Below are 26,210 nucleotides of genomic sequence, written 5' to 3'. Positions count from 1 at the left end.
TTAAATAATCAGTCAACAAAAGCTCTTTCATGCCATCTGTATCAAAGTAAATACAAAAATAAAAACCTTTACACTCCAAATGTTTAAAATATGTTAAAAGTGTTTCAAACTTTAGAAAGCAACAAGTGGAAACAAGCGGCCTATAGTGTATTGCACCCAGTGCAAGCAAGCCTACTACAGTATCCCTTCAAATCTGTGAAATGTCCTCTATTGCTCCAATACAGCTATTCATCCTGTGCAAAGGTAGCAGGGAACTGCAACATGTACTGTATAGATTGTTGCATAGTCATGCTTGACAATGACATGTATACAATTAACATGCAACATGTTAGATTGGTTTTCAACTAAAAACATTTCAGATTAAAAAGAAAATGTGCAGAATTTGTACAAACAACAAATATAGAAATACCACTAAAAGGAGAGGGAAGACTTAATGTAATAATTATGATCTTTATAGTATAGAACCCATCTTTTAAAGTAGCGGTTTAATTATACGACACATTCAAAAGATACAAACATCGTTTTTTTCATCGTGCTTAGAACATATTGTGTTCTTCTTTTGCTTCAGTTAAATGTCAATAGGTTAAACAGGTAGTACATCACAGGGACAAACAGTACAATAATTTGTACAGTCAGTCTTGAAAATAGTTTACAGGAAAGAAAGTTCCCAAGTACAGTTTTACATACCGAACAAAACATAGAAACTACACTTCCAGACAGGGAAATTGGGTTAAGATTCCTTCACTAAAGAATAGTGATTATGTGTTAGCGGAAACATGCTCTCAGATCCATCCATAAAGTATATGATTCCCCAGTAATATTATACAGAGGATCAATTTTTTGGGAAGAAATAGACAAGAATTGAATTGATTTGACTATTATTATAGAAACCAAGTGGGAACTAATTATTTCAACATTTCTTCATCTAAATCCATATCTTCTGTCTTACAAAGTAATTGCACTTATCTACAATCTTTTTTTCTATTTTGTCTTTAATTACTGATCCATTAAGATTGTAACCAGGTATTACAACTACAGTCTCAGCAGAAAGTATACCTCGGGCTCTGAGGGAGCGCAGGAAGAGTTTGCAGGCAGAAGTGAATCATCTGTATGGTAATGATCGCCAAAGTGGTCCCCATATCCATAGTGTAATGATGTGCAAGCTCCCTCGGGAAGGCCCCTGTCCTCCAGGTGGCCGAGGTAGCCCGCTATGTAAGAGCCTGTAGAGTGCCTGTTAGCTGGCGGGTTCTGAGAGCCTGGTTTATTCCGTAAAACAACCCCACCGATGTTGTTGGAGCTATTGATCCCTGCTGCTGAAACCCGGGGTTTCTGAGCCTCCTGCTGTCTTTCGCGGGCACGGCTGTTGATGTGACGCACGCGGCTTTGGCTCCTGGAAGACAGGCGGCGGGTGAGTAGTGGAGGGGAATCATCAATATCCCTGGAAGCAGAGGGGATTACGTCCGAGTTATGTGGGTGTGGGGCTTTGGCTACCTGGGGGGACAGGGGCCTGTCTGTGTCCCCCTCATCGCCTTCCAGGCTCACCAGTTTGCGCAACTGCTCTGTAAGCGAGTCAGCAGGCTGTGGATTTTCACCATGACCCAGACCACCCATCTTCCTCATGTGGTCCTGTTTATGGGACGTGATGAAACTGCGGCAGATTATGTTATATTTGCTCTGGAAATTGCACAATATATCGTCAGAGGTCAAGTCTCCCAGGGACTTGGACTTACAGGGGCTGGCACCTTTGGAGGCAACAGGACCAGGCTGAGGAAGAGCTGTGTATGGGCGTGAATAGGTCTGCAATGGAGCGTCAGTGTGAGTCTGTGATTGGTGCTTATTATTCGTATGTGAAAAGATTTGTGGCTGTGTTTGGGTGTATGTCTGGCTCTGTGTCTGAGCACAGTGAGAAGCTAAAGGTGAAGGGGTGAAGCAGCTGTAGTCCACCTGGTTGTACACTGCATCACAGTCAGAATGAGGGGAATACAAATGTCTCTCTTTAGATAGACTCGCAGGTGAAGCTGACCGGTCGGGGGGACACTGAGACGAGGAGGAGCCATTGCGGAAGCGTTCTGTCCCCTCCTTCATCATTCGTTTGTCCCCTTGTCCGTCCTGGTAGCACCTGGTTGGGGCATGGATGCCATTGTAGCTCTTTTGTTGGGTGTAGGACCTGTTAGGGCCTCTGTTGTGGTCAAAGGACACAGCTTTGTTCTGGGTAGTTGGGTAACTGTTCTGTGGAAATGCACTGGATTGGGAGGGTCTGGAGCTGGGAGGTCTGTGAAACAGAGACTGGTGGTGATTGGGTGCACTTTGCACATGAGAAGCGTGTGATATGTGTTGATGTTGAATAGCATGGTATGATGAAGGGGGATGTTGCTGTGAGCAGTTAGAAGTGGATCCATTCTTCTGGTAAATGGCATGCCGTTTGGTTGGGCTCGTGAGTCCTCCCCACGTGCCATCATGCTGTGCTGAGGTCAGCATCCTCTCCAGTGGATCCTCATCTACATTTAGCTCCACTTCCATCGAGCCACATTCTGCTGTGTTGTGGTAAAAGTGGGAATGATCATTGTCTACAGAAGGAGCCATATATGTCCTTGATGTCCCCCACTCCAGTTCAGATATCATTCCTGGAGGATCACACACCTCCTCATACACACTCTCCTCTGCCTCCTCACCCCTCTGTGTTTGAGCAGTATGCCAGGCCTGAGTAGAATCTGTCTCCAAACGCTGATGGACCGTTGCTGGGGAGGACCCCGAGCTACTTGAGGACATAATCCCTGCTGTGGCGAGTGCTTGAAGACAGATTGCCTGCTGCTTCATCCTATACACGGATGTAGGTGAGAGCACCTCCTCGTCCAAAATGGTGTAGACGTCCTCCTGCTCTGCGGTCTCTGGGCTGGAAAAGAGTGGCGGGAAGGACTGATTAGCCCGGGGAGTCTTCTGCGGTGAAATGAGCTCATGGTCTGTATAGCTGGTCTTTTGTGCTGTTTTTTGAGGACTGACATGCCCTTCCATTCTCCCTGGAGGATTGGATGTTTTGCTGGTCTTGAGAGGAGACATGACATTTTGCAGCGTCTTCAGTGGGATGGTAGACTTGAAGTTTGGCTGGCTTGGGCTTGAGTAATGGGAAGGTGCACCGAGGACATGGTGGTCAATGTTCAGACCACCATTCGATAATGTGGAATGCTCATTCTGGTCAACGGTGATGTCAAATTGCCCAATTAGAGCAGAGATGGAACCATGGGTATCATTTGCATTGCCCAGGGAAACGGCATCAATTAGTCTGGAGATGGTGCTGTCCTGTAAGGACATTGGGCTCTTCAGATCAGAGTGATCCATGTTGACAGGGGAGAGAGGTGCCACAAAACGTGGGGCAGGAGAGGAAGATGAGGACATGGAAGGTGCACTGGTGAAAGTTGTGCTGTTCGATGATGTCTCTGGTTTATTTAGACGCCTGTGGGTGTTCTCCGAAGGTACGCTGAAAGGCTGTGTCTGTGTGCCTGTGGAATTGATCTGTGCTTTGCAGTTTCCATTGACCGTCACCTGCTGTGATTGGCTTTTGGGGTAGTCGTTGACACGTCTTGCATCTCCTCCACCAATAACCAGATACGACGTCTCATCTGATTGGTCGGCCTCTTTATTTATATTGCTGTATTTCTTCAAAGGGGTGGAGACTCTGGGTTCAAGGCATGCTGATGATTGAATGGGGAGATCCACAGAGGAAGACCTAGGCCGGTCAAACGTCCCTATAACGACAAAAAAAAGAAAAAAGAAACAAAGATTTGCCAAATGTAGTCGTGCATTATATCATGACATGTACAACACCAAGCCAACCAACAATTAACTGACACGTTCAGTCCAGCCAACACAAACCATTAGCAATATCACAGACAAATGGAATGTACCACCATGTAAAACTAAAAAATGAGGCTGTTTAGGAAACAGAAGGACACATCCATATTCTGGATCATCATTTGTAGGGAGGAGATGGTCAAATGGGATCAAATCACAATAGCAGTACTCTCAGAACACGTTACAACAAAATAACTTGGGTGACGCAACACAGGTATGTTTCTGAATGAGGCAACCATTGCACAATATGCATCTTAGATTACCTGCTGGGATATCCTAGTCAGTTCTCTATTATAAAAAAGCAGCAACAGAGTGAAGAAGGGGCAGAAAAGTCAAGTTAAAGTCTGAGGCAAAACACTGTATGCAGCCTGTCACTTCACATGAAGCTTTTTGGAGAAAGATGAGAAAAAGTAGCTTAGGTATTATAACAATTGAACATTTCATGATAGTATAAGCGCAAAACAAATACAAGACATATGCAAAGGCTCAATTTATGCAACTTAGATCAGCATTTTATGTAGACATAGCACTCTATAGTATTACACATAGTTTCATTATATACTGTAGATATTCCACTGTTAGGTTCTTAGCTTATGTATGATTCATGATGACAATTTTTATTTATATGATGTATTACCATGTTTTTGTTCTTGCTTACTGTAAATTGCTCTGGATTAAGAGCATCTGCTAAATGCCTAGATTGTAAATTGTCAAAAAATGTGAAATTGAAACAAGCACAGTTGGTTTGTTTGTTGTGTTTGCATGCACAAACTTTAAGATTAAATATAAATATATTAATTGTAAGTAAATTGACAATCAGATGGAAAAGGATCGGTTTAAGATAAAGATTCTTAGAATCTTCATCTTAAACAGATCCTTTTCCCATCTGATTTGCATGGCTGTTACTTCAGAGTTCATTCACAGAGTGTATATTACCCACCAATGACAGTGTCCAAATCACGCTGCTCCTTGTCGGGGGTACAGAGAGACAGCTGCCCTTGCAGCAGCCTTTCCAGGGGCATAGACACAGGCCTCTGGGTAAGGGGGGCTCGGGGCAGGGAACGCTTTTCCACTGCTCCCTCTCCTCTAGCCTCCATGGCTGTGCCGATCGTCCCATCTGACACGGCTAGGGCCAATTTGGTTTTCTTGCGTCCTTTGGCTGGGGCACTGGCTGTGCGGCGTAGGAGATGGTCACTGATAGAGCGCTTTCTTAGCATAGCACCAGAGCTGGTGTCCACAGAGGACTTGGAGGAACGGTTAAACAACCCTCTGAAACCACGCAGCTGCTGTCTCTGAGAGCAGGAAGAAATGAGGGGAAAAGATTATGTCAGAATGGGAATAAGAATTATCCTACACAACTAATACATTCCACATAGAGATAAAATAGACATAGCCTGTACATTAATGCCCTTATACATGAATGCACTGTACTAGTGTTCGGTGTTCATAGCCTGGCTCCAGCCCCTGAATCACTGAATAAACAAAATATGTTCTGCCGAATAATGAAGTGAAATTAGTGAAAATTCAGGGGCTGAGTGTCAGGCTACTTCATTCAAGCAACAAGAATGCAATGTTTTAGCTAGCCTACAGATGGCGCCATTTACTTCCAAATTACCACACAAAAGCAATCAGTATTAAGGCATTGTGCATGCATGTTTGACAAGCATCAACAACAATCAAATGAAAACAACAATAAATACATTTGGATTTATTGCAGGCATTTTTGTGAATAGCGATGCATGTATGGCTCTTCCAAGTAAGTTCAAACAAGCAGCAGATATACAAGCAAAGTGTATGGCATATGTAGATGGATCAATGTCATGCAAGAAATTGTGGATATAGGAAAACACAAAACATATGTTTCATGCATTCACGTGCCATGCCAGGCCATATTTATAGACCCTACAAGTATCAGGATACCTTATTAGATCCTAGAAAGTGCATTATTGTAAAGCTGGGATTCAGGACTAGAGGGCTCCACTAGAAAGACAAAGGGTCAAAAAAAAGTTTACCTTTAAATAAAGCAGGAGAAATAATTCATATTACGTGAGATGCTGTTTTGACAACTTCAGACTGTACTTTCAATTGTGAAAAAAGGTTCAGAGAGGGTATAATAGCCCTCTCTGAATCTCCTAACCCATGGCTCTTCAATAGGGATTATTTTGCAGCCAAATATTTGTGTGATATAAACTATTTTGTTTTACATTAACTACTTGAACCCTAGCATCCCTTTTCTGAGGTGAACATTAACCGAAAATAGCAAATCTACAAGCTCACACCGCTTCGCGCTGCGAGGCGTTGTGAGCTTGTAGATCAGCGATTTTCGGCAAAGAGGTTTGGTGTAGAGGGAAAAAAAGAGCAGACCAAGTACACGTGTTCTAAGTATTGAGGATTTAAGTAGTTAACTGTCTGAAAATACACATTAACATGAATCCAACGCAACGCTACACAATTAAAGTGCTGTTAGTGCAGCTATCTACGAAATCTATGAAAAAGTTTAATCTGCAACACAATTGTGTAGATTTTGTTGGTGTCCCTGCTTCATCTCTGTCTTAGCTAGGGGGTCCTTGGCCTGAAAATCATTGAAGACCCCCCTGTCCTAACCTTAAGAATAAAAAAGAAGAAGTAAACATAATATTACACCTACCTTTCCATAGATATCTTGCACTGTTACATGCACAAATATAGAAGCCTCAGTCAAGCCCTCCAAGTAAACATGCCTGTAACCTGTTGCCAGAGATGAGGGGAGAAAGAGAGACAAAGAATATGACAGAGTGAAATAACAAGATCAAACAGAGATATCAAGCGGTCAAATGGCCATGTCAAGCTGCACTTGCCCACAGACAGTCCATCGTTTCGATGGACTGTCTGTGGGTGGTCTGTGGATGGTTATGTTGTCAAGAATATATACCGTAGTAATATAAATGTTAAGTGCCATGGCTGGGGGATATCATATGAGTCCCTATGCCTGTGCATGGGTCTACAGCAGCATATCCACAATGATTCTAATGGACGTTGACAGAGCTTGTCACTATGCATACTCCAACACCTTGGGCCCCTTATGTATACACATTAAAACCTTTATACAACTCAATGCACAATAAGTGAAATGCTGCACAGACCAGGCATAAGGCTGCTGAGGGCAACAGTCCGTTGACCAACAAAGTCTCGCCCAATGGGGTCGTGGTCCCAGACGAGAAAGCGCACCAGAGCGACCTCAGCCATGTGGAGTGTGAAGGATAACGTCTCCTCCCACACTGGGTTAAAACCTATAGGGGACGCACACATTCAGAAGCACAATTATTGTTATTCCCCAGGTATGTGTGCACAATCAAGACATTTGTCTCGGTGAGGTTGTTACGTTACACTGAATCGCAGGGAATCGGTATAATAATACAACTGTTAATAATAAAAATGTAGTAATTGTTTTTATTTTCCCCATTATAGCTAGAAACTATATACAATATAGAATTACGTTAGACTATAATGTAGACTATAGAGATTGATATCGGCAACATAAATATATAAATATAATATATAAAAATATATTGATTATTGTTCTTGTTGAAAGTGTACACAGAGAGACAAATACATTCATATTATACAATCTTCCGACAAGCAAATATATACAGGCATTAGAGTATACTGAAGAGTGCGTTCCAACAGCCACTGATAATATGCTATCCTGTCGGACATCTGTGCGTTTGTGTTCATGTTCATGTGTGCACGTGTCTTACCATTATCATCCACAACTCGTGTTTGTTCTTTGCAGCAATCAACAGGCAGGCCAATGATCTCCACCTCAACAAAGGGGTCAATGATCTGATGGAGAGAGTAAGACAACAAAACCATCAAATGCAGCAGAATTCTGCAATTATACTCTAAAGACTGTACTATACAAAGGCTTATCTGTCTGTGTTTAAAAAGCAGGTGGCGTGCGCACATCCAGTTCCTGGCTAGTGCTGGACTAAAGGTCCAGTGCCTTAACTAATGGTGTTTTAAATAAAACAAAACACCACTGGAGCAGAGCCTGTTATCTGTCTGTGTGCCTGTGCACTTGTGCTTAAGTAAACATGTACCTCTCCACGATCCCCAAGCATGGAATCTGGTGGTTTGGGCAGCTGCTGTCCACTAATGATCTTGAGAATGAGTTGTTTCTTTGGGCAGGCTGGAAGCGGGTCGTCAGAGAATGAATTGAATGAACCTGGAGGAGGTACAGTATCAGATGTTGGAGCAGGACAGATGGTGTTTGACAATGTGGTGATGTGTACAATGCACAGGTATAATTCACTACCTTTGCACATGGGCGGTGGTTTGAGGACATAGCCACTACCTCCGTTTACCATGAACTTGGCTCTGTTGAGTTGCATCATCCTGCCCTCTGTCTGGTAATTTAGAGAAACTAAACAAATAGCGAAAAAGAAAGAAAGACATGAGATGTTTATTTGGCCACATAAACCATTATTAATCATAATGAATAATAATTGTATCTAGATGTCATTAGGCTATTAGTCACTTTATCATAATACAGTCTAAAGTAAATACATCACAGAACAGCATGATTCATGTCTTATATAGAGAATTGGGCTTTATGTTAATCGTTACAGTATAAAGATTTCACTAAAGCCTTCCTTACCTACAAGTACAGAGCCCTGGGGGACTCCAGTGAACCAAGGGTTTAGGAAGTTAATGCATAATATAATGCCTGAAAATCTGTTCTCTTTGGCAAATGATGCCGTCGTGTGATGTAGTATAAATTAAACACTTTCAACGACAACCAGGCATTACTATCTTGGGCATGTCACTCACGACAGGCTAAAGTTTAAAAAAATCCAGGGAAAAAGAATGAATGTAATTTATATTAAATAGTTGATTTTTCACGCGTTAAGATAGATCTTCTATTTTTGCTTGACAATGTCTAAAATAGGGCTTAAGTGGTTGAGATTTACTGTGAGCCCTGAAAGCAGAGACCAAATATAAATAATGAAGAAGAGATGAATGTGTGAGAGAGAGAACAGGAAACAAAAGTTTGATCAAGAACAGCTGTTACCGAGACGGTCCAATTCAGGATGATTTATTAGAGAAAGGAATTGGTTTACAGCATATTGTCTCAACTAGTTATTCATTGCAACTTGTATTAGTTCCTACTCCTTTATGGCTTTGAGTCTCAGCAATATGAGGATATATATGATCTTATTAACCTTTGAATTGTATTGAAATACATTTGAATTCAATTTAATTTAATAATATTTGGACTGCTGGACAGCTGACAGTAGGCTCTGGACAGCTGACAGTATGTATAATATATATATATATATATATATATATATTATTTTTTTAAGAGTAAAGATAGCCTACTGTCAGGTGTCCAGCAGTCCAAATATTATTAAATTAAATTTCAGAATGGTAGACCTGAGGCCTACCATACCAGGCCTGAGGCCTACCATTGCGTGGCACATCTATGCACGGAATGTCTATGTTCACAGGCTTCTGTGTGCGGCGGCCTAGAGGGAATCTGAGCATGGGCGGCACTACAAGTCTTACACTAAATGCGTTCAAATGGCACACCGGACCTGCCTTAAGCTGGTGCGGTGGAACTTTCTTTGCATCATTTAAACTTTTTAGAAAGACAATGGCACACCGTGTGATGTTATAATGTGCACAACTGCACATATCTTCATTTCTCTTTTCTATCTTCCTGTCACCGCATAAAAAACATGACGAAGGTCAGCGACAGGGGGTCTATGTGTCGGGAATCGGGTTCGAGTCTTAGAATGACAGACAGCCGTCTCACCCAGTTGGGAGCCCACGTTCCAGTAGAACTGGGGGTTGAAGTTGGACGAGTCAATGCGATAGCCTGACGGGTAGATCCGTGACAGCCGTCTCTGATTGAACGCCAGGAACTCTTCAGACCTGTGATGGACCATTGACTGAGCTCTGGTCTCGCTGAATGACAAGACGTCACATGGAGCACCTGTATGAAACCATGGAATGGCAGACAGATCCACAGTGAATGGAGGACAGTGCGTTTAGGGTAGGGATGATGACATACTTATTCCAACTAATCAATTTAATTGAATATGAACAAATAATCACACATTTATCAAATTAGAGCTTGTAGGTCGGCTATTTTCACTATTTTTGTGCGACCACACGACAACATATAAAATAGGGCACCTATCTTCATGTACACTAATTGGTCCTCACTAAAGCTCATTAAAATAACTTCTATCTACTCACTCACTGTGTGTCAGAGGAGGGCTGTTCAGAAACCTGCCTGCCAATGACATTTCATGTTCCCACATTTTGGAGTTTCATTACTTTTACGTTAACTTTTACATTACCATTACACGTTCTCCATCTTTATTTATTTTAAATGACGTGTCCCACTGCTAGAACTAAACAGCACTCACAATCGCATCTTCTTTGCTGGCCTAACACCTGCTAAGAAGATGGTTGCTACGCGGTGGAAACCGCGAAGGTTAGTGCCAATGGACACTAACCTTTTTAGATATAGTTTACCTAGAAATTGCATGGAGCAAAAGAGCATATGGTCTAACACGGTCTAGCATGGTGTCTTTACACAGTGGTAAGAGCTTTGCACACTTTTCATGACATCGTTGGTCCAGGGAGGGGATGGGTGGGTGTTTTTGTTTTCAAACCTAATTGTGTGGCTGTGTGGGTGGGTTTGTGACAGTATGTGTACAGTATGTGCTTGTTTCATACCTTCATTTAGACACTCATGTGAGGCCACAGAGTTGGTGAATACCACCAGCTCTGACAGATCTCTACTCAGTTTCATTGTCCTCCTCCTCCGTCCACCCCTAGCAGAATAAAAAAAGACAGCACAGGGTTATAGCATTAGAGTTAAACATAGTTTTAATGAGGTTAAGGTTAGGAATAAGGTTAGGTTTAGGTATAGTTTTACTGAAGTTACATTTAGGAATAAGGTAAGAATCAGACAGCACGAATGTACTGTAATTATCAGTGTTCATTTCAGTCCATGTGGTTACATTTGTACACTCACATAAAGAAACTGTACAAATTGTTTGTGTGCACTCTGTACAGTACATTACAATTACATACGGTATACTGTAGAAGAGGTATTCATTTAGCACACATTTACACCCATCTACACACTCACACACACACACACACACACACACACACACACACACACACACACACACACACACACACACACACAGGGAGATGTCCATCAACGTGGCAGCTTAGAAATAGCAGGAAAAAGCATCAAAGGTATTAGCACATATTTACACCCATCTACTGTACACGCTCGCACACATGCACACACACACACACACACACACACACACACACACACACACACACACACACACACACACACACACAAGGGGGAGTTGTTCATCAACATGGCAGGCGGCAGCTTAGAAATAGCAGGAAAGAGCATCAAAGGGAAACATCTTAATATGGAGCAGAATGGATGCTGCGCACGCACACACGCACGCACACACACACACACACACACACACACACACACACACACACACACACACACATCACATCTACTTCTAACACATAGGCTACAGTACATACACAAGTACAGTCAATATAGAAATACAAGAGCAGCCATGCAGAAATCTGCATCCTGACAGTTCCTGTGAACATGCATATATAAATATGGAACACTAAAGTTTGCCTACGAGAACAAAGTGAGAGGAAGGAAGGACGCACGCACGAGCGTGCACACACACACACACACACACACACACACACACACACACAGTCTGTTTTTACATTTATGTTCAATAAACTATTCAATCAATCAAAAAATTGCAAAAACAGTCAATTTACGGTATGTGTTGTGAGCTTGTATTTATGCTATTTAGGGTACAGTCATGGATTAAGTGGTAAAGACAAGATACTGTGAAGAGAGGACTTGACTTCAACAGCTGCTGTTACTGTCACTGTGTGTGGGGAATCTCATCATAACCTTTAAATATAGAAAGTTCGAAATTAAACGAACATGTTTAGCTCAGCATCATCTATCAGACTTTAGTTAAGTTCTCAAGGCATATGCTTAATATTTTCATAAGATGGTCGGATCATGTTGTGCTGCTGTCTCAAAGGGCTTTTGGGGAACGGGTTTGCTCCATGCAGTACCTTAGGTGGCTCTTATGCAGCTGTGTAAGCTATGCATGAGCTGAAATCGCTTTGGGAAACCCAGCCAATGACAATGTCAGCCCAGGGGCCTGTGTTTGAATCAAGTAGACTGAAAACCCACCTGCTGAACACCTGGCTTCCAGACTCATGGACAGAGGTTTCCTCAAAATCTTCGTCCTCCTGCTCAGATGTATGGCATGCTAGCCTGGACTTGGAGAGCTTCTGCAGAGGGGAGCAAGGGGTTAAAAGAGCAATGTGCAAATGTAACCAAATACTCAATAGACTAAAAAATATATATATATTCCTTCATAATTCATACAATACCATTAAAAAAAACGTAGACATGAATGAATCCTACATTAACATTAATAGTGACAAGTGTACACAAATCCTGCCCACACAGGCCCATTACATATACACATGAATGATTCTTCCCACATATACCAACATGAACCACGTCCTTAAAAGAACAGTGTGTATCCTTCATTGAGAGCATCATTGCTTGTGTGCGTGCGTGTGCGTGTTTAGTGCAGATAGTGTGGGCTTGGCAATATGTGTGTGTGTGTGTGTACTGGTGCACCATTTGTTTCTTTGACAGGAGTAGCAGCATCTCCATTAAAGCTTAAATGGAGTTGAGGGGAGGATGAGACTGTGGTCACAGTAATTACAGGCCTTGGGTTGCTTGTCAAAAGGAAGCGTGAAAGAAAGTGGGGGTAGAAAGAATGGAACACAGGTCGAGGAAATGTGATGCAAAAGAAAGGTCATCGTCATGTGATAAAAGAGGAATAATAATCTGGCTTGGGCACGAGGGGATGTGAGGAGAACAAACAAGCACAACATGTTGATAACTGCCCTATTTGACCCTATTTCAATGAGCGGATAAAGGGCTCCATTTTCGTCTGATCTTTCTAAATACACTGTTTTGAGATTTAACAGTGGGGAAGGGGTGTTCCCCCACTAAAGTTGGTATTATTCCCCACAAATAAAATTGTAATTCAATTAATTTACTTCCTATTTACCAGTAGTCTCGCGTTGCCAGGCAATCATAGATCTGACCTACAAATGCATCTGGTGAGTGGTGACATCAAATTTCAATATAGTTGCTAGAACAACGGTGAAGATTGCAGCTAACAAATGTACGCCTTCTGCGAACGAAGGCACACATGCATGTGTGCCTTAGTTTATAGAATGTTGTTTGTGCCTGCATGTGATGTCAGCTGCCTTTCTCTTTTTTGCCCCCAGCCACTCCCGGGCTGAAAACCACTTGCAGAACACCTCTGTGATTGTACAAACGTTGTACAGCACTATAACTAAAAAACATCGCATGGATGCACCTGGGACGTATCCTCAGTGATGTATCCTGAGGTCATCGGGGTTTCGGGTCTTCCAACATCATACCCCTCACTCAGGCGACCCAGCCAGGAGTGATCAAGTCCCGACTTACGTCCCAGTAGCTACCCTCAATCAGTCCCACTAGGGCAAAACCAGGGGCACACAATCCGCTGGAACTACTCCAGAACTACTCTGCCAGGGCTGGGAGGTACACTTCTGGCGCATGGAGGGACTAGGCTCATGGAGGGACTAGGCTCTGTGGGTTGTCTCCTGTCCGTGCCCCTCCTACGTCCCAGCACCAGACAGTTCATTCAGGAGTGGTGGGCAATGGTTCCGCAGGGACATGGTGCTGCGGTTCCGCTTGCTTCTTGCATGGCCCTCCCAAAGGCCTCACCGAGGGATGTTGGGCTTCCTCCTCACGGAGGACAGAGGCTGGGGCGCTAACCCATACTGCTCACCCGGGTGCCGTCTACATTCCGGCTGTCACCTGTCTCTACGGTGAGACGGTGGTCTATTCCTATGAGCACTAATTTATTATAACTATTTTTTCTTGTATGTTGTAAGGGCACAAATAATAATAATAATACAACTACAAGTTAGATATTATTCCAAAATACAAATGAAACAACCCTTGGTCACATGTTCACAGTACTCACCTTCTGTTTAAGCGTTGTGAGGAAGGATCTGCTGTGAGATTTCTTCAGAGCCTTCTTCTGGACAAAATGAAAACAAGGTTATAAACTGTTGGTATGTGCATCATGCATGGTGGATCCATCCGTGTGGGTGCATGTGCGTGTGGATCTATTAAAGCATTTTGGGGCGGGAACCCATTTTGGTGTTTTAAACATTATGTTATAATTTAGCTATTGAAAATAGCAGATCTACAAGCTCATAGCGTGCCACCGAGTGGCGCGCTACGAGCTTGTAGGTCTGACGACTGACATAGAAACATAGCTGTCAGAATGTAGAAGGCATTTTTAGAATCTGATCTCAGGTCAAAATGGGTTCAGTCCTCTGTGAAACACAAAATCCTGAATCTCAACTTTGCTGCAGGGTCAGTTCAGTTATAGGTGAGAGAGGAAGAGCTGGAAATAGAGGGAGCAATGAGGAAAAGAGCTGATATATTTACATAGAGATATTGACAAGCAGAAATAGGGACACTGACAGAGGTTAACGAGAGAGGCAAAAAGAAGCGGTGTGTGAGAGTTTGATAGACAGAATGGGGTGAGAGGCTGAACAGTAAATTAGAATGAAAAAAACAGGGACACTCAATGAGCAACACTACTGCATTAAAATGGATGTCAGGAAACTCAAGCTTCTATGAATAGCACGAAAGGCAGGCAGGGAAATTAAATATTAAGTAATACTGCAAGATGTTCAGTTTCTCGTTGCTTTTTGGTCTGTTTTTCAGTGTTTTGAAATTCCAGCCATCATTGAGCTTCATCATCATGGACAGCCACTATGTGCACATGCACACTGGCTGTCCATGTTGTGGTTGTGTCTGTTTGCGTGCGTGCGTGCGTCTGCACGCATGTGCACGCGCGTGCATGTGAAATCTCCTTTATTCAGATGTTTTATTCCGTCAGACGTTTCGGTGAGATAATGTGCTGCTTATTAAAACAAACAGAAAAGACAATTGTGATAATTTCCCCTGGAAATGTTCACTGTCCATAGTAATACCTAGTGAAATGGTCCACTGCACACTGAAATTATAGAATTCTTACAAACAATAACATAGAAGATCTGTGCCAGTGGCGTGCACAGATAGACACTAGGGGGCGCTAGCTTTTCCCTCTGGACAAAATGTGCCCACACACAGTGTACAGTATAGAGTGTTGCAGTCCCGCCCCCTTTCATGACGACGCCAGGCCCAGGAAATTAATCCCAATGCATTTTTCCCATAGACATTTCAAAAAGTATTTATTTAAAGACCTTTTAAGCGTACGAAGCCAACTCGAGTCGTGAAAAGTCTATGAGGAAAATTAACGGGGATTTCTTTTCCGGGTCTCTCGAGGGGGGGCGGGACTGCGACGCTCTATGTGGATCAGTATGTGGACCATGGTGACATTGATCAATTCTTGATGAAAATCTTCTAATATATTATTTAGGCCCCAAAATCTATGAATCTCACACTATTAAGGCACCCGGCCGGTTTCACGCGCTGCACAAGGTGCAGCGTTTTTCACTTGAGCACCTGCCCCTCTAAATGTCTGTGCACGCCACTGATCTGCGCTTAGGTCTGCAGTGGAACCAAGGAAACACAGCCAAATGTTCACTAATCATCTAAACCGGACACTTGGATGGATACACAATGGGGAATTAGGCCTTCTGTTTGTGGTGGAGTCAAGGTGCTTCTTGAGGGCGTACCTGCCGGACGTTGTTCTGAAGTCCCTGATGGGTGGCCCGCAGCAGAGCTTGGATAGAGAAGCTGTCGGTGTCTTCCTTGTCCCCGATCTGAGACTCCTTCAGCAGGGAGTCCAATTTATTTCTGATGTGAGACTCTACCTGGTGATGGCCATTCTGTGTTGGGAAGAGAAGAGAAGAGAAGAGAAGAGAAGAGAAGAGAAGAGAAGAGAAGAGAAGAGAAGAGAAGAGAAGAGAAGAGAAGAGAAGAGAAGAGAAGAGAAGAGAAGAGAAGAGAAGAGAAACAAAGAAATAATGAATTCGCTTCAACAGAGACAGTGATGCATGAATCTATAGATAGATCTATCTATGGCAGTGGTTCCCAAAGTGGGGACCGGGGACCCTCAGGGGTCCTTGAGGGAGTTCCAGGGGGTCCCCAGCTAAATGATAGGGGTCTGTAACCCCACACGTAGTTCACACTTTCAATGACAAATGGAAGACTTTCCTAAAACAATATTTAAGCATAAAAAGTATCACTTTTCCTTTCTTTCACATCTCATTATGTCACTGGCATTGTGTCCTGTAGCCTGCTTAACGCTTACTGCTTTAACACAATGAGTGCCACCTGGTGGACAAAAGTGGTGGCCCTTGGGTGTTAAATGTGCCAAGAGTATTTTTAGTATGGCGCACGCGATGGTTTGTCGCCATCTTGGATGCTAATACCAATAGCGCCAATGCTAGTGAGCTAAGGCGAGGTCCATCCTTGCTCCAGAAAACGCCATATTCCACGATCACCGGAAAATCTGAAATGACCTCCGAACATCACCAATCTGATCAACAACACGGACAGCGGTGTAGTTTCAGAGAATAGAGCATGGAAAGCCGTGGCTAATACAGAAGCTATATTGGAGTTGCGTGCGCAACTCCGGTGCAGGCGAGGGCCTAGCAACCGTGCCTAGAAACCGGAGCGCTTCCAAAGATGGAAAATAGAGAGGCATTCTTATATCGATATTAAATGCATTAAGTGCCATCGTGTCCGATGAAGGATCCAAACAGGAAGTCCTTGCCAGAATTTACGCAAACAACAAATATGATATCTGTAGCTTTTTGTTAACAGCAAGCGTAAAGGTTGTGGAAGATTAAGCCCTGTATTCCAGTATAAAATTGCACAATAAAGGCGTAATTCTGGCTTTCATGGCTTCAAGAAATTGGGAAATAAATAAGCAGCTAATAATAATAAGCTCTAAACGATGCTGAAGTTTAGCAGTGATCTACAACGCTATAGATCATACAGTAGTTTCTGCTGTATGTCTGCCATTATAAAAAAGATGCAATAAACAAGCCATGACATTATGCTGTCTTTTGAACTACGTAACTATTTTAATGCCGTCATCTTCTATTCACTGTGACAAAATGTTTGACTGCACCATTAAGCATTGATTAGCACGAAACATTACTACACACATGATGTAGCAAGGATGTGTGTAGCAACATTACAACCTAATTAGTGCAGCTATTGCATCTGGAACAGCAATGCCATTACGATGCAATTATCTATCCATTACTTGCGTGTGGTGGGAAGTATTTGCTTCTTAAACATGACGGTATTCCAGTCCAAATGAAGACACTCAACTAGACCAGTAATTCTCAATCTTTCTTGGATTCGGGCCCACTTCAATATCTCAAAAGTGATTGGGGTCGCCCCGTCTGACCACTCGACATGGCAGTAAGTGGCCCACTTGTAATATCCTCACGGCACACCACTAGGCTTACAGGAACACAGAGTACCTCCAAAATGTAGGAGTGGAGAGGATAGAATGGCCGTGAGTCCAGACCTCAACCCAATTGAACACTTGTGGGATCAGCTTGGGTGTGCTGTAAGTGCGACCAACAGAACCAAGTGTTGTTTTTTCCTTATTACTGTAGGAGAGTGCAATCATCCAATCCACTAAGCAACTCAAACTAAAGCAAGGGTTGGTATACACATTTTTGGGGGCGCTACCCACCCGCTTAGCTGTGTTGCTCATTCCACGAATGACCGATCCTTACAATCTATACAGACTATACCTCGTTGTATGTACAGGTGACAACAATCAACGATTACAATTATATAAAACATAAACCAATTGGTATTATCAAAGTAGAGAAATAAAGGACCAAAGTGACATTTCTGAACTTTTGTTGCTGAGTATATAATATATATTTTTAAATGGTATATTCTTTTAGATTGTATTACACAATACTTACTGTGATCTTTCTTAATCCTATAGGCTACCTGACAAATAAACCAAAGTACGAAAAAAACTATAACTAAACTAAAACTAAACCTGCTCTAAAAACTAACTAAAACTAACTGAAATAGAAGGAAAAAAAGTCAAAACTAACTAAAACTAAACTATAATGAAAAAACCAAAACTATTATAACCTTGATCCACTCCTTACATTACTGTGCTTCAGTTTAAAGTCATCCTCAATTTCATCAGCGCTGTCGTCGTCTGACACGTCCCCTTCCTCTGCATCTGCAGACAGATAGGGAGGAAGACGTTTCCCCTGGGGAGAGAGAGAGAGAGAGAGAGAGAGAGAGAGACAGACAGACAGACAGACAGACAGACAGACAGACAGACAGACAGACGGGGGAGGGTATTAAAGAGAGATATGAAAGAGGGAATTGCATTGTCTCAATCGAATTCACCTCACACTTTGAGCATTTTTCTTTTTTCCAAAAAGGGGGAGAAAGACTCTCCAAACTAGTTCGAAATACCCAAGCGAAGCTGATCCTTTCCCACGTCAGAAGGAGCGTGTATTGACCTTAAAAGTCTCCTATACTCTCACATACACATCAATGTCCCCTCCCTCCCATATCTTAAACATATGCACACTGACATGTGTGTCAAACTGTCATGACTGCATACAACTCAAAATAAAGGCACACAGACTAACAACACACACACACACACACACACACACACACACACACACACACACACACACACACACACACAGTATGCCCCCTAGACACGGCACGATTTTCAAATTTGTCAGAAAGCCAAGATCGCTCCGCAGTTCACTCCCTAAATCAGCTGTCAAGTCATTGTGGTTTCCCGACTATATGCCATATCGGTGACACCGCGACAGGGGATATCACACACTGCAAGATATTCAACAGGACGCAATAGACAGATGTGCAATATATTTTATTTTATTTTATTTTCTTGGTGTTATTTGTATTACGAGCAAGAAGAGCAATTGTAATTTCCCTTGGTGATCAAACTATTTCTGTTCAATTTCTGCATCTCCAATTCTCCAACGTCTGCTTGGTCACGGAAACATGCATAATTTAAGCGATATTACATGAGAGGGTGTTCTTTATTGTCATTGATTCACGCCTGCGGTGCCGTAGGAACTCCCGCAGAAGTGCATTAAAGCAGCTATAACATGCATTTTAAAACAGTTTTTAATATTTCATATCATATTGTCTATGTCCCTCAAACTTATTTATAATGGTGTGAGCCTCAATCACCACTCTGATATAACCAGTCCATGGCATTTCTTTTTTGCTTCTGAAGCTGTTTTAACTGCAGTACCACAAAGTACCAAGTAGGTGGTGGGGGTGCTGATATGCAACTTATTTAATATTTGAGTCATTATAATACTGATGCTAGATAAACACAGGCTTGTTTCCATTCCATGCCAGCTTGGAAAATCAACAATGGCGGACAAAGTGGAAATGCAAATTTGGAACTGAAGACTGAAGAGAGGGAGGAATTATACAACGTAGGGTGACATTGATGACATCACAAATATGACCAAATCATTTCCGTTGTTCCTGAGAGCAATTTCTATAAAAGCCCCTATATGATGAGGAATCCTGTAAAAAGTTTTTTTTTGTTATAGGTCCTTTAATGACGATAAAGAACACCCTCCAGTGTAATATTGCAATTATACAACAGTTACCCTTAAAACTAAGATAATCGCAGAAAAATGATATGGTTTTTATAATGACAGATGTGATGTAGTCACTACGACCACAAATGTCCCAATTAACTAGCTAGCCTATAGCCACGAAGTCTGCTGCGCTCTAGGAGAAAAACACAGCTTAAATCTTTGTTTTGATTAGGTGTTCCTTTGCACTGGTTTAAGGAACGGCTATTAGCTGTTTCAACCAATCAGATTGCTTCCTCGAAATGACCTGTTGTATAATTGAAATTACATGATTCCATTCGCAACACGGGATCTCTGCATAGATTGATTCCAACTAGTGTGATAACTATATTAATGTAAAATATTTAAAATGTCATAAAACGAATAAAATATTGCCTACATTACCATAGGCACAGCAGAATGGTAGGTATTTTTGTTCGGTTTGCAAATATAATACTGCTATTTGTATAATATAATTACAGCTCTTTTCGTTCAGGGAGACCTCATGCGACCTTGTATTCATGAGGAGTCCAAGCTGCTTCTTTTCACCTAAAGCCAAGGGACAGTTTCCCCGGCCAGACGTAGCGTGTAGAAGGAACACGTTATTCCGACCAATTCCTTTCCCCTCCATCAGGCGCTCCGGCTGACCAGGGGAAGGTAGTTTAGAGAACAGGAGTACTGAGGGTACCTAGCCTAGGGGACACAGGGAGAACATGCAAACTCCACACAAAAAGCCCCTTTTGCCAACCCCACCTCGGATAAATGGTTTATCTTGGTTTATCAGTCTGAAATTATGAATATTAATGCAGGCTACTAGAGTAGGCGACAAAGAAATGATACGCTCTCACTGAACCTGCAACCCATACAAACCCTGCAACAGTGCAGGAGCGCAGTGTCAGAACGTACATGTTTTGTGGTGGTGCTGATTCCATCTATAGCAACTAGCAACTTAAGACTGTCTACAATAATATCATCAGATTTACCAATATTTATAACACACATAATATCCCCACGTGGATTAAAAAAGCTTCATATACCAATCCATCTATCTACGTTTCTGCCTGTGACAGTCTGATGAAATAGTCTCATTTACGTGTAAATCTCATTTACACAACACAATGAACCAAGAAAGCTGTTCTGTATGCTGGTCACAACACATTTCATATCATTATTGACTGGCAGTCGCCAACAGCTCTGGATATGAAACCTGACAGATATCACGAGATGCTCGTCGATTGCATCCTTGACTGCTGAAATAACACACAACTCGCTTCTTTGAAACGTTCACACAGCGAGCAAAACCCCGGGGACTGTGGGGACTGAGTTGAATCCCAATTTACAATTACTTGCATGATTTGCATTACTCTTTCTCTCTCTCAATTCAATTCAATTAGCTTTATTGGCATGAATGTTATAGCTACAGTATTGCCAAAGCATGAAGTTCAACCAAGAACCAAACAAAATTTAATAAATAAAAAATATAACAGAAAACAAGCAAATAGAACATTAATTTTCACAATACAATATGAAAATACCGTCATACCGGTCAAAATGTACAGTATTAAATGTGTCCGTGGTGTGTCGAGATGGTTCGTGTCAGGATAATAGTCACATTGTGTACACACAGTCACATACTGTGCCAGATGTGCTGCAGGTCCCTCTCCCAACATAATGAGTTGTTTGTCATTGTCATGCAACTCTTTAAACTTTGGGATCAACAACTCAAATTTATTAAAATATGTGGTTCTTATATTATTATATTTATTACAATGAATTAGAAAGTGTGTCTCAGTCTCTACCTCAGCTGAGGTACAATGACCACAGACTCTCCACTGTTCTGGAGGTAGGTAGGACCTCTTGTGTCGTCCTTTCTCTATGGCCAGACTGTGGTCACTCATTCTGTATTTGGTCATGATCTGTCGCTGTTTTTTTTAATCTTTGACCGTATACAGATACTCAGCCAGTTTATATTCATGTTTTAGGGCCAGATAACAATTAAGTTTGTTTTGAGTTTTGGTTTGATTGGTCCAATGTTCCAGATATGTGTATTTTATTAGTTTAATAATTTGGTTGACTCTAATTAGTGGTTGCAAAGCAGTGCTGGTCTGAGGTTGAGGCTGGACACTGTTCTGTGGTAGCTGATCAATAAGTCCAAGGACTAGTTGGCAGAAAGGACTCTTTTGGGGTTTCATGTCCTGGGATTGCAGGGCCTGGAATCCCAGGCTGTCTTGGGGGCTTCTCTCTCTCTCTCTCTCTCTCTCTCTCTCTCTCTCTCTCTCACTGTCTCACATACACTAGTTATCTCCTTTCAAGTTCACTGTGTGTCTCTTTTCCCAGGTTTACAAGCATGAGTTAGAGCCACTTATCTCTCACACACACACACACACACACACACACACACACTCTCTCTCTCTCTCTCTCCAGTCTTATAGATTCCCAGAGTGACTCTCTAAGCAGCTCTTTCAGAAAAGTGGGAGCCCATTAGCAAAGCCACTGGGAAGACGTGTGCGTGGGAGGGGAGGGTTCTCTGACTGATCCTCACTCTGGGAGCCCTGAGCTCCAGTCCAGATGAAGACGACCCACATCACAGCTGTAGCTCCACTCCAACTCCTGCCCACTGAATGCACCCTGCCTTCTACCTCTCCCCATCGATATCCCACAATCCCAGGCCCTCACCCCACACCCAAGGCTCATTTGTCTCACGCAGCGAGCAAGGATAAAAGCTTCCATGCTCAGGAGAGGAGGCGAAAAGGAGATAATAAGAGCAGCAGCTTGAGGAGAGCCTAAAGGTATTTCTTAAATAGGAAATCAATGATGCTCTTTCACCTTGAGGGACTTGACTGAGGAGGGGGCAATGTGAATGCACTCCTCTGGAGGAACAATGTTGCCTTCCATCACAGCACAGACATGCAGACATGGGAGATGGGGAGATTTTATCTGGCCGCCATCATATAAAGGAATCCAATAAGTCTGCATGTTGTGCTGCCTGTGCACCAATGCAATGCCCCCCCCCCCATCTACCTCAAACCTCTCTCTCTCTCTCTCTCTCTCTCTCTCTCTCTCTCTCTCTCTCCCCCCCCCCCCCCCCATCTACCTCTCTCCCCCATCTACCTCTCTCCCCCATCTACCTCTCTCTCTCTCTCTCTCTCTCTCTCCTTCCCTGAATAGACTTCTGCCTGTGCTGGTGGATAATGATGTGTGCCGAGTCTCCCCATGTAAACCCTGGTCTGCTTATCTAGACTTGTGTATATGAATAACTCCATGTGTGTCCTGCACAAAATCCCAGCGGTGTCTGCCTGTCATTGCAACAGTTTTAACACCACCTCCATGACTTATACAATGGCCTAGTTTGATTCTGCCTGTGCAATTCTTCCTTAATTCTTTCCATTCGTTGCCAAAGAGTACATTCTTCCAACCTGTGTTCTCATTATCACAGACAAATAGACAGCACAAACATAATATTTCAAACAATTTTGAGAGCCCTCGAGACATGCAAACCAGAGTATTCAATTTGACTCATTGACCATATTATGTGCCTATAAATGCAATGTTTCACAGTCATACCAAAACAAAATCATCTTAACAACTAATTGTATTCTATGACTATGTACTCAAAACATGAAGACACACAAGGGGATTTCCCTTGAATGCATCCATATAGACGGGTGACAAATTAAAGAGAAAACCTGAATACAATGTTTTGTGGCATTTATAAAAAAGATAACCTCGATTTTTGGATCAATATTGGAAGAGACGAAATATCTATATATATATTCAAAATAAAAGTTTAATTTCATGACATTTTATGTCCCAAATCTATTGGTTGCACGTGTCCAAAGTGTAGCTTATGTCAGGCACACACAAACAAAAATGAGCTCCTCTTACCTTTATGAGTATCTTGCCCTGCAGGCTGTGAGGGCTGGGTAATGTTTTGGAGTCTCTGTTTAGTACGTCATTCAGGTCCAGCTTATCTCCCAGGATCTCTCGGAGATATTGAGCGATCTTCTTCTGCTGCAGGACAGTACAGTGGTTCTCTATAGAGAGGATCACTGGATACCTGAAGAAAACACATTTTTGCCAAAGTTACACACTTTTAAGTATTTAATTGACAGCGATAGGCGACCCCGTTTTTCCTACCCAGTTTCGTACCAGTGAGGGGTGGGAGGGGCTATCCCACAGCGGGCCTGCAGCAGTCCACACACAGAAGTCAAGGCAGACGGCTGTGTGGAACGTGTGGAACGTGAAGCACAACGGAGCTGCGCTTATGAAACAACCCAAATAAAAACTTTTCTGCGTAAACAGAAGCCCAACGCGAGGATAAAGGTCCAGTTTGCTAATTCACAACTACTTTGGTGTTGAAGCTTTGAATTTCTCGTAAATTCACGCTATGTGGGGATTATCTGATGAGGTTAAAACCTATTATATAATATAGCCTTTCCTTTTATATTTTTCCAAGAAGAATACAGCCAGTAGCATATTTGAAATAACTATAATTAGAACTCATTTACATCAGAGAATGTTTTCATTCTGGATAAAATCATAAAAATGGTCTCTGGTCTAATCAAATTGCAGGAGTTTTCACGACTCATCTAACTGTAACTAGGGCTGTCACCTTGCCCCCCCACCAATCCCACCCCTCACTGGTGCGAAACTGGGTAGGAAAAACGGGGCCACATATAGTGGAGAGATGGAGACAGGAAATGCAGAGAGCATGGATGCATGGAGAGAGAGTAGGGGGATGACATTCATGGACTGAAAATGTGATGGATATCTTGACAGGGGTAGAAATCCTGTTTCATCACCGCACAGGCTGGAAAAATGCTGCAGAGCGTATTTCCTTCAAACCTGAGATTAGGCATTGACTCATTTTCATGCCTCCTCTCACATTGATGAGCGTTAAGCCAGATTTATACTTAGTTGCTTGCTGGCGTTGTACACTGAAAAGAGCAGATATACATCCAGTATTTGATCTTATTCTCCAGCAATTTCACCAACACACAACCAAGTATACCAAGCCCTTTAGTCTCCTAATCCTAACATACATGTACTGTTAGGTCAGTGTTCCCTCTCACCAGCATAAAGGCACACAGACACCAATAACACACACAGAGGATAAGATACAACATAATCCCTCTGGTACACAACAGGGATAATCAGACAAACACACACCGTCGCCAATTTTCAGATCGACACAATAAAAGCTCCCGGGTTGTCGTCCTGTATGGAATATTGAAACAACAACAATTCAATACAGACTGGCAGCCATTTATTATTATTACAGGTGGCAGTGCTGATAAAATTCATGTCAGCTGAAAGGCAGGTTGGAAATGGAGACAGGAGGAGAAATGGTATTGTCAGATTGAGTGATAAGCATAGTGAGAGAGAGAGAGAGAGAGAGAGAGAGAGAGAGAGAGCCGGTCAGTTGCAACAAAACAACAAACAACAACAAAACACCGATTTTACGTTGGTTTTGCTTTAACTACTAGTACTACACAGGACAATGGAATTATTTCCTGTACACAGGCATTTTGCGTATATATTATGCATCTGTAAAAAAAGGAAACTGACATATTATGCACTGCATGAATACTGCTAGTGTGTCAGCCTGTGGCGGCAGGCAACGTTGCACCATTCTCCACTACTTTGTTTTGGTGCTGTTAAAGCCGACAGACACTGGCTCCTCAGGCGGCATACTAACTGCTACAAAGCAGATGGCCCAGTAATGGGTACTAATTACAGCCAAGAATTAACACGTCTCTTCAACAGAGCCCAACTTGGCTGACAAAACATAAACAACACATAAAAGTGAGTCATAAGTGACTCCAGTCACTTCAGTTCACAGCTGAAGTGTTGCTGTGTGTCACTGTCCAGCTGGTGCTCGTTGACACGCGTTAATGTTACTAATTGCATCAAGGCAATTATGTTGCGTTTCTGCATCAAGAACTAACTAAGAAGAACTAACGTATACCTAATCTAAGATACCATCAAAGGGAAGAATTTTTACACAACCCTCTCTGGTATTATATATTTTTTAGTTTGAGCTGTTAACCCATTCTGACCTGAGATCAGATTCTAAAAATGTCTTTTACATCCTGACAGTTTTCGGAAAAAGCTATGTTTCTATGTCAGTCGTTCTTCAATTTTTCAAAAATAGCAGACCTACAAGCTCGTACGCTATGAGCTTGTAGATCTGCTATTTTTCAATAGCTAAAACATAACATAATGCTAACACCAAAATGGGCAACTACAGGCTACACTTGGTTGTTAAAGTCCAGATAAAAAACAATAGATATTTAGATAAAACCTTTGCACAGCATTATGAATATACTACTTACTGGTTAGTAATGAAGGCATATTTGTTGATGGTTTCTATGACAGCCTTGAAAGTAATCTTTGACGTTAAGGTGTATCCATGTTGGACCATGGGTTCTCCTTCAGGTCCATCCCAACAGTCCACTACAGACAGGTCAAAAGAGAAGGAGGTCAATAAGGATTGATCTCTGTGATCAGTGTTGATTTCTATTTCTACTATGACGAAAAATATCCGTCCACTACCTTTTTTCTTTGACGAAAACTAAATGGAAACGAAATGAAAACTAAGCTATGATTGATGACTAAAA

At 42.3% G+C, this 26,210-nt stretch overlaps 1 protein-coding gene across 1 annotated transcript in view; it reads right to left on the bottom strand.

Moving 5' to 3' along the window:
- Window positions 1-1,032: 1,032 nt before the first annotated feature.
- plch1 (phospholipase C, eta 1) overlaps window positions 1,033-26,210 on the bottom strand; it is a gene marked incomplete at both ends in the record, with an annotated part of 50,410 nt that continues 25,232 nt past the window's right edge. The window contains 16 exons of the mRNA XM_080772928.1: window positions 1,033-3,743; window positions 4,790-5,141; window positions 5,770-5,829; window positions 6,497-6,576; window positions 6,972-7,118; window positions 7,587-7,671; window positions 7,929-8,053; window positions 8,144-8,251; window positions 9,644-9,823; window positions 10,576-10,673; window positions 12,116-12,216; window positions 13,983-14,036; window positions 15,694-15,846; window positions 18,112-18,219; window positions 23,476-23,647; window positions 25,926-26,046. Coding sequence (XP_080629054.1) covers window positions 1,033-3,743; window positions 4,790-5,141; window positions 5,770-5,829; window positions 6,497-6,576; window positions 6,972-7,118; window positions 7,587-7,671; window positions 7,929-8,053; window positions 8,144-8,251; window positions 9,644-9,823; window positions 10,576-10,673; window positions 12,116-12,216; window positions 13,983-14,036; window positions 15,694-15,846; window positions 18,112-18,219; window positions 23,476-23,647; window positions 25,926-26,046 — 4,655 coding nt within the window. The remainder of the gene's footprint in view (window positions 3,744-4,789; window positions 5,142-5,769; window positions 5,830-6,496; window positions 6,577-6,971; window positions 7,119-7,586; window positions 7,672-7,928; window positions 8,054-8,143; window positions 8,252-9,643; window positions 9,824-10,575; window positions 10,674-12,115; window positions 12,217-13,982; window positions 14,037-15,693; window positions 15,847-18,111; window positions 18,220-23,475; window positions 23,648-25,925; window positions 26,047-26,210) is intronic.

The sequence above is a fragment of the Protomyctophum bolini genome (genome assembly GCF_963924005.1).
Source record: "Protomyctophum bolini genome assembly, chromosome: 9".
Classification (NCBI taxonomy): domain Eukaryota; kingdom Metazoa; phylum Chordata; class Actinopteri; order Myctophiformes; family Myctophidae; genus Protomyctophum; species Protomyctophum bolini.
The sequence above is the reverse complement of the archived record's forward strand: the minus strand, read 5'-3'. Positions and strand labels throughout refer to the sequence as shown.